General features: G+C 36.4%; 1 protein-coding gene across 1 annotated transcript in view; it reads right to left on the minus strand.

Moving 5' to 3' along the window:
* The window catches only part of CKAP5 (cytoskeleton associated protein 5), a 107,963-nt gene that overhangs the window by 50,289 nt on the left and 39,244 nt on the right, over positions 1 to 18,430 (minus strand). Inside the window, exons 4-13 of the mRNA XM_040639046.1 lie at positions 17,904 to 18,110; positions 13,847 to 14,018; positions 12,754 to 12,886; positions 12,410 to 12,510; positions 10,504 to 10,617; positions 5,264 to 5,368; positions 2,685 to 2,774; positions 2,407 to 2,571; positions 1,700 to 1,828; positions 958 to 1,140 (exon numbers count right to left, since the gene is read on the minus strand). Of these exons, the coding sequence (XP_040494980.1) occupies positions 958 to 1,140; positions 1,700 to 1,828; positions 2,407 to 2,571; positions 2,685 to 2,774; positions 5,264 to 5,368; positions 10,504 to 10,617; positions 12,410 to 12,510; positions 12,754 to 12,886; positions 13,847 to 14,018; positions 17,904 to 18,110 (1,399 nt within the window). The remainder of the gene's footprint in view (positions 1 to 957; positions 1,141 to 1,699; positions 1,829 to 2,406; positions 2,572 to 2,684; positions 2,775 to 5,263; positions 5,369 to 10,503; positions 10,618 to 12,409; positions 12,511 to 12,753; positions 12,887 to 13,846; positions 14,019 to 17,903; positions 18,111 to 18,430) is intronic.

The raw sequence follows: 18,430 nt of genomic DNA on the forward strand, positions 1-18,430 counted from the left end.
AAGGGAACGGCTCCCAACCACACATGAGAATGCTGAAGAAACCGTATAATATGAATGAAAGTAGACAGAATGTAGTTAGAGACACCTGGGTCCAAATCCCAGTTCTGCAACTCTAGCCATTCACCAAATGTGTGCCCAGTTCCTGCTGTCTGCCAGAAACTCGTCTGTGCATATGGGACTGAGCAGTGACAAGATCTTTATCCTTTAAAGTTTACAATATGGTGTGGGGTGACAGAGCAAACAAGTGAACAATAAAAATATCAGAGTGAGTTGTAAGAAAATATGCAGAATATTTAACCTTGCTGAGCCTTGTTTTCCCTTTCCAGAAAAACGGGAATCACAAAATTCTTATTTCAAGAGTTGTTTGATGATTAAATGAGATTATTTAGGTAAAGCACTTCCCAAAGTGATGCTTTATTAAACACCAGTTCTCTTCCCTAACTTCATGCTGGGGTTTAGGGTGGGGAAAGGAATAAACTTTCTGCATCTATAGCAGATAATTTCATTCTTCAGAGAGTCCACAGGATAAGTGTTCTCTAAAAGAATGCCATATTCACCTTTAGGCATTTCCCTTTTCTACGCCTGTACAAAGGCACAAGACCGTGACTGGTATGTAGACTTGGTGTTGTGATTTAGCAACATGAGGAGCAAAATGACCAAGGTGACATTATTAATGTTCGGTGCCTTGCCACACTTTCTTTATTTAATGGTACTTTATGATCTCTCAAAATGCACTCCTGTACCTTCATTACCATTTTTAGCTCTATTAAAGTTTACTTAACCAAATGTATTGTTGGAATACTCCTTGCTGATGGATGTTGTGCTATATTTTCAATGTGGTAATGAGTTCATTTCTCAAATGAAATCATACTGGAAGGACAACCATGAACCTGAGATTCAGATCCTGCCTTACTAAATTCTAACTTTTAAACCATGTTTTCCAAGTCATCTATTAACCTTAGTAGCAGGTGCCTTTTTTAAGGGTCCTGGTTTGGGTGCTGAAATGTCCTTTGTGTCCTTATCTCCTGCAGCCCCTGAAGTGGCAGTCCTTCCAGGAACAGGCTTGAATTCCTTCTTATCAGCGGCTAGTCCAGCTTTCTTACCATGTACCAGCTCTACCTTTTCCGAACATTCTTTGATCTAGAGAATGAAATTAAGATGAACATCATTAAGCCCAAGCTCTGAAATATAATCACTGTATCAGTACTTAATAAGTCATCTAAACAACTATATGAGAATCCAGAAAGTTTCCTTTTCAGCAAAAATAAATTATCCACTTTCTTACATTTTATTTCTACACAAATTAAAATTATAATAAACATACAATAACCATATTTTTGATAGAAAACATTCATATTTAGAAAGGTAATCTTCCAGATATTAGAAACAATTTTATCTTAAAACATTCTTTTTACCTCCTCTATGGACTGATCACCCAGGTTTTTTTGTTTTTTATTGTTTGTTTTTTATAATTTGAAAGCTATTTCTACTCATATCACTGCTGTAGCTTCAGATGAAATTTAAACCCTCAGAAGCTGTGTTTTCACACTCTAGGCCTAAACTACCAGGGGCAAATGAAAGAACTTTCACAAGCTGATCAGCATTTTTGTCTTCATGAAATAGACAAAATCGAAACAAAATTGTAATACAAAGAGATAGGATTGTTGTCCAATTTCATTATAATCTATCATTAACCTACCTTATCAAGCTTGAGTTTGTCCACATCAGCTAAGAATGGATTTACTGCTTTCTCCCCCACCACTTTCAAAGCAGTACCCAATGCTTCAAATGCAGCATCTCTGACCTCAGGAGCAGAATCATTAATGTGCTGTGGCCCAGAAGAAGAAAAATGATCTTAATAAAAGATAGTTTAGGTATTATTAATTTTAATTCAGACTGGTGATTATTGATAAAGAACTTGCTTTTTACAGTTTACTGAAGCTAAGTGTAGCTTTCCTTTTGCCAACTAACAGTTACTCTTTCACATACTCTTTTTGGGTTAAGGAAACCTCTGGTAATCCATTCAGCAAATAAGTCCTTCCTTTTCCTCCTATTCTCTATTTAAAACGCCTCATATGCAAATGATCTTCAAAGACTCCAAACTGTACGCCTGTGCGCTTGGCCAGATCCAGGAGAACACCAGTATATGGGCCAAATAAGAAACAAAATGTTTAGCAGTTAGTGGAATCATAAAGCTAACTTGTACTTTTCTTTGGGAATGGGAACACAGAGTACAAGAATTTGGATTCAGTTTCCAAAGCTACAGAGGATCTGTTCCTTAAAAGACCATAATCTACTGAAATCTGAAAGTCAAGCAGTCCCCGTTCATAATTAATATGGAAAAAAAATCTTCCCTAAGATTTTTATATATAAGAAATTTCCCCAATTCCAAAGTGAAGTCTTTACCTTAAGTAGAGCAGCACAAAAGGGCTTTAGCAAGCTCTTTGGCAGAGTAGAAGCAGTGCAGTGGCGGAAGCTTCTTGCAATGAAAAGCGATGTCTGCTGCTTGATGGTTGGATTTTTATTATCCATGACTGCTAAAACATCCTCACTGATGTTCTGTAGTGTGGTCTGTAGAAAAGGAAGCATGGTCACTGAGCTTTTCTCAACTGTAAGAATAATCAAAATAGTACACTGACAAAATTTACTTCAGACCGAAGTGCAAACTCATGCTGTGGCCTTACAGTGAGGAAGATGGCATCGATTGCCTCCTGCAGGGCTTGTACCACTTGAGGCTTCTTCTCTTTGAATTTTTCCAAAATGGTTGGCACAACCTGTAAAATCGAACAGCTGGAATATTATTTTGCCAGCAACAAAAACAAACAAGGTACTGACATGCCACATGAATGAACCTTGAAAATATGCCACATCAAAGAAGCGAGTCATAAAGGACCACATATATATGATCCATTTAAATGATTCCATGAAATGTCAAGTCCACACAGGCAGAAATAGATTAGTGGCTGCCAGTAGGGAGTGCTTGCTGATGGGTAGAGGGGTTTTCTGGGGGGTGATGAAAATGTTCTGGAATTAGAGGGTCGTGACAGTTCTACAACCTTGTGAATATATTAAAGCCACTTAATTAGACACCTTAAGAGGGTGAATTTTATCGTATGTAAGTTATATCTCAATCAAGCCATTATTAAACAAGGTTTGGTGCTACCAAAACAAAGTGAACATCCAAGATGGATAAAAAGTCATCTGCTTTCTTGAAGGGCACGAGGATCTTATGCCAGAACAATTAAGGGTTCCCATTCTGCACCATGGTAGCAGTGCTTCTCAACCCTTTTTCTGCATCTGCATCTTAATGCACCCATATAACCATTTCTATCAGTAACATCTCTTATTAGACAAAAAGATTCTCAACTAGGCGGACTCAGGATAGGGGAGAACAGGTATAGTATATAATTTTTTTCCCCACCTAAGATTCTGAAAAACTTCACTAGACTGGGATGTCTCCCCCACTTTACTACACTAAGAAAAAGCAATAGAACTAAAAATCATAGCAATTTTGATCAGAAGGATATCCTCTTATTCAAGTACTATGTTTAGATCAATAAAGTTGGAATTTTTATAATTTTTATCTTATAAATCATCTGCAATTCATAAAATATTTATTGAATACCTAATATATCTATTGAGCGCCAGGCACTGTGCTAGCAGGCAAATTAAAGTTGTCTTTTAAGGCCCAAAAGATATAGCAAAGCTCAAAGGCATCCAAAACAATTTTTTTAAGATTTCCCAGAAGTGACAGAGACCAGAAGGAGCACAGTTTCCATGGAGAAATATAAAAGACTTTTTAATACTAGGAGTTAATTATAAACTTGAAAATCAAGATCTTTTAATGGTTATAAAGCTAAAGTTCACTTTTTTATGTATTTTACGAAAAAGATAGCTTATAAATAGCTAAAGAAAATAAACCTGAGCCATTAATATGCTTGACATCAAATACTGTATAATAGTTTTAAGGGGGATGGGGAGATACTCTAAACTATAAGCTCTGTAACTTTAAGCTACATAACAAAATGTCACAAAGCCAGAATCAGAAGTCAAACTGGGCCAGGTAAGCATCGACCAGGATTTAGTAAATTAAAATGTAACTTAAAAATTGTTTTCTGGGTTAAAAGTTATTACTAAGACAAAAGTATATTCTTTTTAAAAAAAGTATGCTAATAAGTAACATAAAACTTACCAAAAGTTAATTAACACACTGATTGCACATACACATATAAGTATTGCATAATAAATATTATTGCTATAAAATATTGTTTATAGTTTTATTCCAATTCATAATTTACATGTCTAAGGGTTTTATGGACCCATATTTTTATTTCCCTGCTAACAAGTTAGTCATGACTCATTTTTATTTGGTAGTGTCTTTTTTTTTTTTCAGTTAAGTTCTCTGAAATTATTTTTAATGCTATGAGTAAGCAAGCTCCAAATACCATAACTGAGCTTAGACATTAACTTCACAACATAAAACTGACACATGACTACAAACTATGAGGAGCCTCAAAAGTCATTCTAGGTAATCAAATAATCAAGTGGCTAGTAAGTTCAACCCTGAAGTTTAGTATAGTCAATTTTCAGAATGCTGCACCATTCTAAGTAATTCAGACCATATTTAGAGGCCAATTGACAAATGCCACAGTAAAAGAAAACATCTCTATTTATTAAAACTGTTACCAAACTTGAGTGCATCTAAATTTACACAAAGAAGAGAGTATATTCCACAATGTCTCCAGTCACATTTCTTAGAATAAATTAAACTGATATACCACCAAGAGTGGAATCTATATAAAATGTTTCAAGTATATAAGTAAATTATTATGTTTTGAATAAGAAAACACTATAATATACATTTTATATATTCATCTTCCCTTCTGGTTTTATACTGCCTTTCCTACTTTCATAACCACTCTGGGTGGTTATCACAAGTCTCAGTTTATCCTGTTATACTGCATATAATCTTATAAGAACAAAGCAAAATATTAGTAAGTAAATAAGTAATAAGCAAATCAACTCAACTAAGTGTTTAGGCCATGTACCCAATTTCCTATATAAAGCTAATGAATTTAGTTATAACTGACATCTTTACTAAAATGTTGTAAGGGGTTATGCTCAATATTAATAAAACTTAGTGAAAAATTCACTTTGTCCAATATATAGAGATCTATTCCAAAGAGCTGTTTTAAAACATAAAGCAAGCTAACCTGACACTCGTGGTAATGCTGATCTGTATCTAAAAAGGAGTGTTACTCACATGTCCTGCATATTGTCCAAATTTCTTCCTTAGCCCAACAGCCAGGCCAGTAAGACATTTTGCTGCCAAAGCCACCAACATGACATTGGTGTCCTTTCCAACAACCTACAAAGAGGGGGGAAGAAAGGAAAACAAAAACAGTCACAACTCTGGAGAAGGGAACTGAAAATGTATTCTTTTTTTTTTTTTTAAGATTTTTTTTTTTTTTATTCGACAGGGGCAGAGACAGCCAGCGAGAGAGGGAACACAAGCAGGGGGAGTGGGAGAGGAAGAAGCAGGCTCATAGCAGAGGAGCCTGATGTGGGGCTCGATCCCATAACGCCAGGATCACGCCCTGAGCCGAAGGCAGACGCTTAACCGCTGTGCCACCCAGGGGCCCCTGAAAATGTATTCTTAAAAGAACCCTGGCAAGCTGTTATGCTAACGGATAGCCAATTTTGTTTCCTACAAAAGAGGAAAATTCTTCCTTGACAATATCAAATTTGAGGGTGTCCTTTCATCCTGTTTAGTCTCCTACCTTAAAGTTCTACCGATAACATAGACATAAAACCACAACTGCAAATAGCTAACTTTCCATTAGTGGTAGTCTAGGATGTCAGAGTCGCACAACTCTGCAGGAGGGGACTCTGATAATGGAAGAGAAGCTGCAGGCCTGCTGACTTTGTTCTGGGCCAGGAAAAGCCAAAAGACAGTGGATCTCAGAGGAAAGATGCCACAGGGCAACAGCTCCAACGTTTCTACCCAAAGAGCACCAGTAGAAACTGGTATAAGTATCTCCAAGAAGTCCATGGGGACTCCAAGTTGCAAATGCCATTGCAACCATTCCTCTGAGGGAGCTTCTGGCCTTGCGGCTGCCATTTTACATACCTAACGATCCTCAAGCGTGCATTTAGAGTCTCTTAGCAGAATTTCCTCCAGCATTATTTATACCACCACCCTCCTTTCACACTATACTCTTTTCCTGGGTAGAAGTAATGCTTCCATTCCATCTCAGATTTTATTTAGTCCCTAAGATCTTGTATTCCATAAATAGAATGCTTCCTTCCAGATTCCCTGAATTAAACAATCCCTAATGCATAGCATGCAAGGAAGTTCTAGATGGCATCTACATGCACTCCCTCAGTGCTAAGGAGTAATGATTAAGAGGCAAGATTAACATTTATGAAAAACAAATTAGATGCCATAATTTTATAGGTGCTTTACAATCCTTACTTTGTTTAATTTTTCAACCAAAACCCTATAAACTAGGTAATATCAAATTTTGCAGATTTCAAAAATTAAATAGATTAACTTGCTCAAGGTCAGAGCTAGCAAATGTGATGTGATTTAAACCCAGCTCTGTTTTGACTCCAAAGCTTTTGCTTTCTTTACTAAAGCATATTCACACTGTAAATTCATGTTATGGCAAATTTGTTTTTCTTATGAGAAGATAAGATCAGGGTCCTAATAAACATTTTGTTAAATTCCTAACTACTATAAATCCATAGAGAAAAAGCTTCCATTCAGTTCTGTATTAAACTCACTATCGGCATTTATAAATGTTTGGATTATCTTTTTTTAACCAAAAGAACTTAAAGGAATTATTTAGATGCTAGACTTCATATTTAGCATATAAATGTATATTCTAGGGATGGTCATCGAAAACATGCCAGACCCCATTCGAAGAAATCTTAGTTCAATGAATCTGGGATGGGATTTGCAACCAGTATTTTAATATAGCTCAAAAGGAAAAGACCATCAATCAATCCCTATCCACCATTAGAGCAATAATCAATAGGAGCTGAACCCTAGACACTGATGGTCCTGATGGAAATCTTGAAGAGGATCCTGTGACCCTATTATAGCTCAAGATGGTAAAGGATTGAATGAACTTACAGGTGAGTTATGGACCAGGCCTATCTGCCTTCAACACTCGTTGTCAAACATCAAAGTTTAATTAAACAAGTTGTTCTAAATTGAGAAATGGGGAGTGGGGAAGGTGGAGAATTATTTATTTTTAAGAAAAATAGCATATATATGGGGGGGATTCCATTCCAGATTTGAAAATCTCCATGACGCTGTTCTAGACTAGGGAAAGGAAGCTTTAGCTCACAATGTTAATTTAACCTAAATAATGGGAAATATTTTATAATTAAAAGTGCTATCACTTCTCCCATAACTCTAGGCCTACAATATGATTTTAAGCACAGTTGATCCTTGAACAATGTGAGGGTTAGGGGCACTGACACCCCCGTGCAGTCGAAAATCAACATATAACTTTTGACTCCCCCAAAACTTAATTACTACAGAAGCCTTTCTGATAACATAAACAGTTGATTAACACATATTTTGTATGTTATATGTATTATACTCTATATTCTTATGATAAAGTAAGCTGGAGAAAGAAAATGTTATTAAGAAAATCACAAGGAAAATACATTTCTAGTACTGTTCTTTACTTATTGAAAAAAATCCTCATGTAAATTGACCCATGCAATTCAAACCTGTGTTGTTCAAGGGTCAGCTGTTAATTATCAATTAGTATTTATTTTAAACTAATAATGTAAGCTACTGGTTAATAGTAACCAAAACAAAAACACTCTGTTGACAAAGTCAAGAGTCAATGAAATCCACCATGTTTAGAAAACTATGATGAATCTAAGGAGTAAAGGGGGAAATGTAGAAAGACCAAGTGAAAAAAAAGGTTAATACTACAAAAAAAGTTAGCAAGCGTGCATAATAAAATACCTTGAAGACCCAAACCTTAATCTAAAGATGTAAATATATATATATATCTACCAGCATCCATAGGTAATTAGCCAAGTCAAAGAAGCTAGTGGGGGGGCGGAGGTGGAGTAAGGGGTAGGGGAGAAAGTATCTTATAAATGAAAGAACTATAACCTGTGAAAACAGGAAAGCCCACAAAATATGCTAAGTCATGTGACAACTTGAAAGAAGACAGTTTAAGAACTAATTTCAGGAATACTGAAAGGAATTTCAAAATGAGTAGTTCGGCATTTCTTGTATAAGGCAAAAAAATTGGGAGCTTAGTGGGATTTCTTGATATAGTCAACAGAGAGAAGAGACCATTTATGGAGGGATAAGGGATTGGTCTGTAGCCTATTCGGTCTCCTTCTCTTCCATTTCCTCATTTCCCCATTTTTGACATGTCTCTGTTAAGTCAACACAATATGGAGATGAAGTTCGTGTTTACATGCAAGTAAAACATAAACATTTTTTAAATGCCTTGTTCCTGGTTTATTTATACAACTGAAGTTAACTTCTCATTGTTTTAAATATTTTAGCTGCAAAATTAAATTTCTTTTTACTTGTTTGTAAGCCTTTGATCACCCCCCACTCCACCATGTGAAGAGGGAGAAGTTTCTCACAAAAATCTATTGTCTTTGTCTACCCAAATATAAAATCCATGATCCTCTCCGTAAATAGAGAGAATATATTTATATTCAAATGCCAAAGGAAATCACAGAACAGTATTTATTTGAATACCTAATATCCTACGAAAATGCATGTAGAGAACCAATTAATATTTGTATCATTAGACAAGAAAAAAATAAAAGCTTTTAACTGAGGCACCGAGAATTCAGGGACAAGTAATAAGATTACAGATAATAATTGTAGGCTGGAATTTAGAGAGAATCTGAAGTTCTCAATGCCACTAGAATCCCATTTCCCTCTCTTAGTGCCTTTCTACCCTTTCTCTTTCCTCCCATACTCCAGGTTGGTGAAATCTTTTCCCTATGGGCAATTCCCTTCTAATTAATCTTACCTGAGTTTGGGGCTCTTCAAGATTGGAAGACTGAGGACTAAACAAGATTGGGAAAAATCATTCCTCCAAATCTCACTTGGAGGAAAGCATGGGAAGCTGACGAAGAGAAAACATAGCCCATCCTTTTTACTCACTGATTCCATATTTGAGAATTCACCTACTTGTTAACATTTATTTATAACCCCCAAATCGATACTTGCAGCACTCTCCTAGTCATTCACAGACAAGCATAGAGCTGTGAAAAAATCTGAGTTGCCTGGTGTGCACATTCCCAGTTGAGAATGAACAAAGCAACACTCTGCCTTCTTCTTTCAGCTCTCATACTGTAAACAAGTATCTTTTTCATGGTCTGTTTAGTGCTGCATTTCTTTTTCTTTCTTTTTTTTTTTTTCATTTTTGTGATTTTTGTTGGTGCTTTCACTGTTTAAAATGGCCCCCAAGTGTAGTGCTGAAATGCTGTCTATTGTTCCTAAGTGTAAAAAGGTCTGACACAGAAATTACGTGTGTCAGATAAGCTTTGTTCAGGCAGAAGTTATAGTGCTGTTGGCCATGAGTTCAATGCTAATGCATCAATAATATATATTAAATGAGACCTTTTCAAATAGAATAAAACAAGTTATGTATTGACTGATTGATGAAAATGTCAAGACCAAAGAGTTGCAGGACCCTAGCCCTATGTTTCCTTAGGAGCAACTGGTTCAGTATTCACTAATTCAGTGTTGTGGTGACTTTACAGAACATACCTACTACAAATAATGAGAATTACTGTACCTACATGTGCATATCATAAAAGATTAACCTCCCCCCCACCATTCTAATGCTCTGTAATTTCAGGCTGAAGAAGCAAATTAAACTCTTCTCTATTCAAGAACATGTCTTTGGAGTTTGTTCTTAAACTCTATAACTATATTCACAATATTTGATCTATACTTTCAAATTTTATGAAAAGCCACTACATACAAATTTATCAACCAGCAGCAACTCCAAAGGAGTACGTTCTAAAAGCATCTCTGTCTTATTTAGCACTTGCCTGCTTTATAATGGCCACACATCCTTCACTTTACACGCAGATATACAATGTGGCATCATTTGCTATCTAATGGGAAGATATGCTTCATATTTAACATCTGTCCCATTAAATAGAGCCAATTTAAACAGTTCATCCTATAGAATTATAAAATTGGAATATTTTGTTCTACATCACCAAGACCCTCTCTTTCTTGAGGTTTGCATATGCTACCAGACAGGATAAAGCAAAGTGATAATAAATAAAGACTGAAAACCAATCCCTCCAAACTAACCTAGGACAATCATTTTAAACACTCCTTTACAAAGGTATGCCTATAATTAGAAAACCACCGATAGTGTTCCTTAAATGGCAATGTAGTCGTGATAAAAAAAGATGACTGATGGCGAGAAACTCAAAGGCCTGGTCTGTTGTCAGGTTACCAGTGTTGACACTCTTCCCACTTACCTTCTTTAATGCTTTGACTAAATCTGCATAATCGCCTGCTTCCAGTTTGGGATTTTTCACTAGAACTTCTACAGCCTCCAGAGCTTCTTTCCTCTCTTGCCATTTTTTTGCTTCCTGCAAGACACAGAATGAGTCACTTGTAGAGCAGAAACTAGGAGGAAAAATTAAAAAATAAAAGTCTATTTCTCACATGCTCCTAATTCAAAGATACATAATTAGTTTTTGTTTCAGAAACTTTTTTCTAAAGCTGGTTAAAAAAACAAAACTGCCAAACTGTGCAGCCCATCAGAATGTTTTGCTCATATATATAAAATTTTGTTCATACATAGTAAGTACTTTCATAACATTTCATAACCCTAGAGTTCTATAAGTAAAAGAATGGGATGCCATCGACTAAATGTTAGTAAGCAAGTATTAACAGAAAACATTGCTAGAAAGTGTTTCTAGCATATGTCATAGTAGCACAACTATAGGAGAAAGAAATTTACATACTGACAACATTAAAAAGATCAGAAAAAGACAATCACATAACCAACAACCAAAACTGCTCTAATCCTGGAGATCAGTTTTATACGGTTGTGGTACAATGCTAATTGTTTTGTTTTATGGCCATAAAGCAGAAAATATTTCACTAGAGATCAAGCAATCATTCAATAATTTTGCATACCCACTATTTGAAAGAACTGGGGATACAACAAAGATGACAAACTTGCCACCCTGGAGGAGATTACAGTACGATTTAATTTACCAAGTATTTCTTAATCAGAAGTTAATGGGGGACTGAAGGAGCTTGTCAGCAGAGAGCTAGCAAGATCTGCAATAAATAACTACTAAATCATGGCCACTATGAAAAGAGAAGTACAAGCTGCTTTGGTATGGTAGCAAGAGGACTTAACCTACTTTAGGCTGACAGGTAGGATCTCCCCTAAAAAATGATCCTTAAGGTGAGACCTAGAGGATGAAGTATTATGGGATGGATCGGGAGAATGTTACAGACAGAAAGAACAGCATATGTTAAGGTCCAGAGTTTGAGGGGCGGGGGTGAGTGTAGCACACGTGATACTGGGAGAAGTTCAGGATGACAGGAGCACGGAGGGAGAGCAATTAGAGAAGGTAAGGTTGCAAGGCAAGCAGGGGGCCTCAAAGGTGCCTTAGGTGGCCTCGATCGCCATAGAATGACTTCAGACATCATATTAAACTCATGGAAGCCACTGGAAGGATTTCAGTGAGGCAATGATATGGGAAGATTTTTATTTTCAAAAATGATAGCCTTGATTACATTGGGAAATGTGATGGGAAGGAGACAAGGGCAGAGACAGGGAGTCTTACAAGAAGACTACCACGGCACATGGGGCAAGAGACGGTGGTGGTTGGGATAAGTTTCTTAGTTGGGGATAACTGTGTTTCTTGGGGTACATTTAGCATAGTCTGGAGACATTTTTGATTGTCAGACTTGAGGAATGGTATTACTGGTATCTGGTGGGTAAATTCCAGAGATGCTGCTAAACATCCCACAGCGCCCAGGACAGCCCCCCAAAACCAAGAAGTATCTGGCAAGAAATGCCAACAGTGCCAAGGTCAAGGAACCCTGCGGCAAAGTAGTGGCAGTGGGACGGAGAAAAGGAGATGAATTTGACAGATATTTAAAGGTAAAACCAGAGGACAATGAGGAAAAAGGAGATGTCAAGAATAATGTTATGGGTTTTGGCAAGACATGTTAAAAGAAAGTGCTAGAGTAGGTACACATACACAGCAGTATGTGAACAAAGAAGCAACCGATTCACTCTGTTAAGGAAGATACGGGGTGCAAAGGGGTGTGCCAGGAAAAGGGCTCAGTAGAACAATCTGATTATAATCAAGGAATTATTTAAAATGAAATAAATGAAAGAAGGTTACCATTACTTACAATTTTGTCATAAAAGTCTTTGGGAAGTTTGGAAAGAATTTCTACTGCTTCCAAAAGCTCATAAGCATCTATTTGTGGCACCTCATCACCATCGTCACCACCTTCCAGGAGAAAAACAAAACAAACCTTAAAAATGGATGGAAGGTTTTTACTTATCAAATAGTTATCACTCCTTTCCCACTCTGATGAAATCTTGATATAGATGGAATCAATTATTAATGCTATAAACAACCGATATTGTATTAAATGGCAGCCCTACAAAATGTGCCTAGTAAACATAGGTTCTTGAAGTAGGGCTTGTTCTTGCTAATTTTCATAGAAACCAGTGTTTAAAATGGGCTTACCTCCCTCAGCATCGCCCCCAGCTGACTGTTGCTGTTCCAATTTAGCTTCTAGTTCTTGTTGGGAACGCAGAAATCGACTTGGTTTAGGGGTACCTGTTGGCAATTTGACCCATTCTTCTTCTAGTTCTTTCAACTACAAATATCATAAAATATTTTTTAAAACATACCGACATCGTCACCATTTATATTTACTAACATCAGAACCCAATTTCTTATTTATGTGATTCTAACAGGGCAAAAACAAAAGATACACTTAAAGTGTATACATTTGGAAAAAAAAATGAAACAAGACGAAACCAGAGAGGAGACAAACTGTAAGAGACTCTTAATCTTAGGAAACAATCTGAGGGTTGCTGAAAGGGAGGGGTGGGGGTGGGGTAACTGGGTGATGGACACTGGGGAGGGTATGTGTGTAATGAGCATTGGGTATTATATAAGACTGATGAATCACAGACCTGTACCCCTGAAGCAAATAACACATTATATGTTAATTAACTGAATTTAAATTTTAAAAAATAAAATAAAATATACATTTGGTAACATAAACCAAACTGACATATTTACTACTGAAGATGTATGACTAAGCACTTAGAAAAAAGAATAAAATCCACTTTTTAGGACACTCATTAGTTCATGAATTCAGATATATTTGTATCAGATAAAGTCTCTAAAGCCAATTATAATAAAAAACAAATAAAATGTATGCTGAACAAACAGATATTAAGTACTGCCACCCAACAGCATTATAAAGGGATCTTTTACATTTCTATAGACTCAACACTGACATACTGGAATCACTGAATGCATGGTATTTAACTTAAGAGGACAACATAAAATTAGAGACAGTTATGTTCAGAAAAAAAAAAATCAACTGATTTCAAAATTAAGAATGAAAAATATAATGAATCATGGAACACCACATCAAAAACTAAGGATGTACTGTATGGTGACTAACATAACATAATAAAAAATTATTATTAAAATAAAGAATGAAAAATAATTATTTCTAAGGACAGAATATCAACAACAACAGGAAGGAAATACCTTCAATATCAGTCTTATGCAAAGACAACCAAAAAACCCTGTGCCTCACCTGGACAGAGTTTATATTTTGTAATGGGGGTCTCAGAGCATCCCGAATCCATCTGTAAATCTCCACAGCAATTAGTTTTGCTTCATCTCGAACAGCCTTTTCTCGAGACTCAAAGAGTTTTGGCAACACTTTGATAATTGGTTTAAGCAAGATGATTTTGGAACCAAATTCACTAGAAGTAAAACATTGGGGGAAAAAAACCCAACTTGTCAACATGCAATATATTTGAGTAGTGTTACCCTTCATTCACTCAAACGTAGTTCTGTACTTCCTATATACTAATAATTGAGATTTTTTAAGGCAGAAAAAAAAAAGGAGCTCCTAACATCTACGTTTAGATAATAATCTTCTAAGAGTGTTATTTAATGTCTAGGGTCCAGAATATAAAACTCTTAAAACTAACCTTCTAGGTAAACAGATTAGGGATAATTCAAATCTACAAAGGACCAAACTGGTGTAACATCTTATATACACACATATACATATAAAAGCTTAAAATCATAAACAAATCAGCTTATACATATTTAGATGAGTGAAATCTACTTGCAGTAAGTTTTTAATAGCTGTTATGATTACGGTGGTTCACTCAACTTGACAGCTCACTAATCCTGGTAGCATGTGTTTCATTTCTGACTTCAAAACTTATCACCTGTAACTCCAGGCAACCTAAATCTCTCTTTGCTTCAGTTTTGCATGGGGAAAACAGTTGCCTTCTGACTTCTTTTAAAAAGGTAGCACATTTAACCTTATATATTTGTCACATTTTATATTTTTAAGTTCCTAACTGGCCAAATTTAGCTTTCTGAGTCACTGCAAACATTTCTGCATAACAAATTCGGTAGCAAGAGGGATTCAATTATGAAACAACACCGACATACTGTAGAATGTATATACAGTTGGCCCTTGAACATCACAGGTTCAAATTGTGTGGGTCCTCTCAGACGTGGATGTTTTACAGTACAGTACTATAAATGTATTTTCTCTTCTTTATGATTTTTTTTAAAAAGATTTTATTTATTTGACACAGAGACAGAGAGAGTACAAGCAGGGGGAGTGGCAGGCAGAGGGAGAGGGAGAAGCAGACTCCCCGCTGAGCAGAAGGCAGATGTGACTCGATCCCAGGACCCTGGGATCATGACCTGAGCGGAAGGCAGAGGCTTAACTGACTGAGCCACCCAGGGGCCCTCTTCCTTAATGATTTTAATAACATTTTCTTCTCTCTAGCTTACTTTATAAGAATACATTATATAATACAGATAATATACAAAATATGTTAATCGACAGTTTATGTTATTGCTAAGGCTTCCAGTAAACAGTAGGCTGTTAGTAGTTAGGTTTTGGGGAAGTCAAAATTTATACACAGATTTTTGACCGCATGGGGGTTGGCACCCCTAACCCCTGTGTTGTTCAAGGGTCAACTTATTTATCTACTATATTATTATTAATCTAATGTGTATAAATTTATCTCCTGTACACAAATGCAACAAACATTTTTAGTAATAGCTACTGACATATTCCAACTGGTTAGAGGAGACAAACAATACTCTCCTTCAGAAATGATATTTAAAAAGATACATGGTTATGTATCTATATACTTAATATAAATAACATAACATAAAATAAACAAGATGTTCGCCAAGATTTCCTTTAAAATCCCCTTTATTTTAATAGAAAAGAACATTTTAACTTGGCTCAGTTGACCTTTAAGGGCAAAGGAAAAATAAGAACTTAGGGTTATGAAACAGGGCACTCAGCACCGTGCCTAAAGAAACTAACATTTGGGATCTCAGTGTCTTCCTTTACATTATCAGTTTTGCTTCATTAGATTTTTTTGTTTCGCTATCCTGGCCTACCAAAAGATATAAGAAAAACCTACAGAAAAGGTCCACATGGAAAACAGATAACAAAACAAAACCTAATCGCGATACTAAACATATTACTACAGAAAACCATCTATGGGGGTGCCTGGATGGCTCAGTCAGTTAGGTTAAGCATTTGCCTTTGGCTCGGGTCATGATCTCAGGGTCCTGGGATTGAGGCCTGAATCAGGCTCCCCGCTCAGTGGAGAGTCTGCTTCTCCCTCTCTCTCTGCCCCTCCCCCTCCACTTGTGCTAGCTCGCTCTTGGTCTCTCTCAAATAAATAAATAAAATTTAAAAAAGAAAGAAAAGAAAAGAAAAAAAGAAAGGAAGGAAGGAAGGAAGGAAGGAAGGAAGGAAGGAAGGAAGGAAGAAAACAAACCCCCTATGGGTTCTAGAAGCCTAGTTTAGGGGCCACAAAACATTTCTGATTTCCCGAAGCTCTCACAAGCACAGGTAGTGTGAGTAGTTTGAGGAAGTTCTGGAACCTAGGATTGAACAGTTTGGCCTCAAGGTTCTTGAAGGTCCCAGAGAGCTATCTAATTCTACTATAGATTCTGAGATGCCTTAGGACAAATAAACAACCACAGAGCGATGGAACTAAACTACAACATCTGTAAGGAAGACAGAAGAAGATAAACCTAACTTGCTCTTTTTCTACACTTAATTTTCCCAGTTAGCTTAAAAGTAAAATAACCAGAGTTTACAGCATTCTGGATTAGAAACTTCTAGTTTAAAGGCATATTATAGGGGTGCCTAAGTGGTTCAGTAGGTTAAGCGTCTGTCTCTGCCTTTGGCTCAGGTCATGATCTCAGGGTCCTGGGACTGAGCCCCGCGTTGGGCTCCCTGCTGAGGAGGGAGTCTGATTCTCCTTCTACCCTCTACCCCTCCCCCTGCTCATGCTCTCTCTCTCTCAAATAAATAAAATCTGTAAAGGTTGATTATAGCATAATATATATTTAAATTAAGAGATCCACTACTAAGGACAGAACATATCTACAGAGATAAACAGTCTTTAATTTTTTTTTAGATTTTATTTTTAAGTAATCTCTACACCCAACATGAGGCTTGAACTCGAAACCCCAAGATCAATCAAGAGTCGTATGCTCCACCAACTGAGCCAGCCAGGCACCCCGAGATAAGCATAGTCTTGATAACCAAATCAATTCAATAAATTTCTAAGATGACAGATTGAGCACACTATTTACTGCTCATAAAAAAACACCTACTATATCATAGTAAGCTTGAAATGAGGAAAAATTTATTACACAAGAACCTAAGTGAAAGTCAGATTTTATAAAAGAACTTTATGAACCAAGCAAAAGATAATGTGAAAGTTTAAGACTTATAAATTGAGGATCATTTAACAAAATTTAGGAATTTTGATATTTCCACATTAGATAAACACCAAAGGCAGCATTTTCTCCAAGAAGTAGGTCAGACACAAAATCGCAAGAGAGCTGAGTTGGGATGATCTTCACTCCCATAGGTCACACATTTAGGATTTCACTAGAGCTGCTTTCTAAAGTTTCTCATGTGGAGAGTAATGGGGACAGGATATCAGATTAGAAGAACTGCCAAATCAGAACAAACTAGTGGTTTGTCTAATTCAGATTTCCATAGCAAATTACAGCCACTTGTTCCTGAAAGAGATCTTATTCATGAAAAACTTCACTGCTAAACAAGAGATTCTAGCGTTGAAAATAACTTATTGCATAAGAGTCAAAGTTATTTTCTATTTGCTATTGCTGGGCTTCTGTTTAAAGGCATATAGCATTTACTTCTACTTTACTAAAAAGGCATCTAATCAAAGGTCTGCTTTAGCAAATAAACAGTGTTTAGCCAACATTTCAAAGTACATAAATATGCTTGAGGATAACAAGAGGACTGCTTTAAATATCCTGAGGAGTGCTTTTCCACGAAAAGGCCAATTCCTAATTTGAGAACAGGTCAGAAATCTCCCCTGCTCATCTTCATTAGAAGGGGATTTAGACAAAATAACTATGCAACACAACTTGAAGGCTAAAATTACTGAATAGAAAGCGCCACACTTGAGGAATGACTTTAGCTTTCCCAGGTCAATTTTCCTGGTTGACGTGGCATGCCAAGTCCAGTCTAGCAGTTTTCGTTTCTGTTTAAGCCAGGAACTCAAACTCAATTGAGATAATCTAGTTCACAGAACTAAAGCAACAAGTCTTACCTTAAGGCTTTCCTCAGTGTCTCTATGCAGGCCACTACGATCTTGGGGTTCTTGTTGTCTAGGCCTTTTAGCAGCTCTTCTTGCACAGCCTCTCCTTTCTCAATCTCTATGTACATTAGACAAATCTCAATGCCTAGCTCCTTGGCTTTGGCTTTGGGTTGGTTGAACACTTTACTCACAACACCCGACACAACTTCACCTGTGGTTCTGTAATACAGAATACAAACCACCACCACACAGAAACACACTTTAGTAGAAAGAGCTGAAAAAGGTGATGGTGGGGGGATGACAAATACTTTTTAAAATGCTTAGAAATAAAGTAAATGAGTCTCTACTTTTTAAATTTATGTTCAAGAATATGAAAGACAAACTTACATAAACCATAAAAGTTTAAGACATGTCACACCAGGCAGTGACACAGAACGATATCTTCTCTTTATAAATGTAGAAAATTCAAATAAGAAAGCAAAAATCCCTTGACATCCCATTACCCAGAGAAAACTACTTTCAACTATTTGGTATTTATC

The sequence above is a fragment of the Ursus maritimus genome, unplaced genomic scaffold, assembly GCF_017311325.1.
Source record: "Ursus maritimus isolate PB19 unplaced genomic scaffold, ASM1731132v1 scaffold_23, whole genome shotgun sequence".
NCBI lineage: Eukaryota > Metazoa > Chordata > Mammalia > Carnivora > Ursidae > Ursus > Ursus maritimus.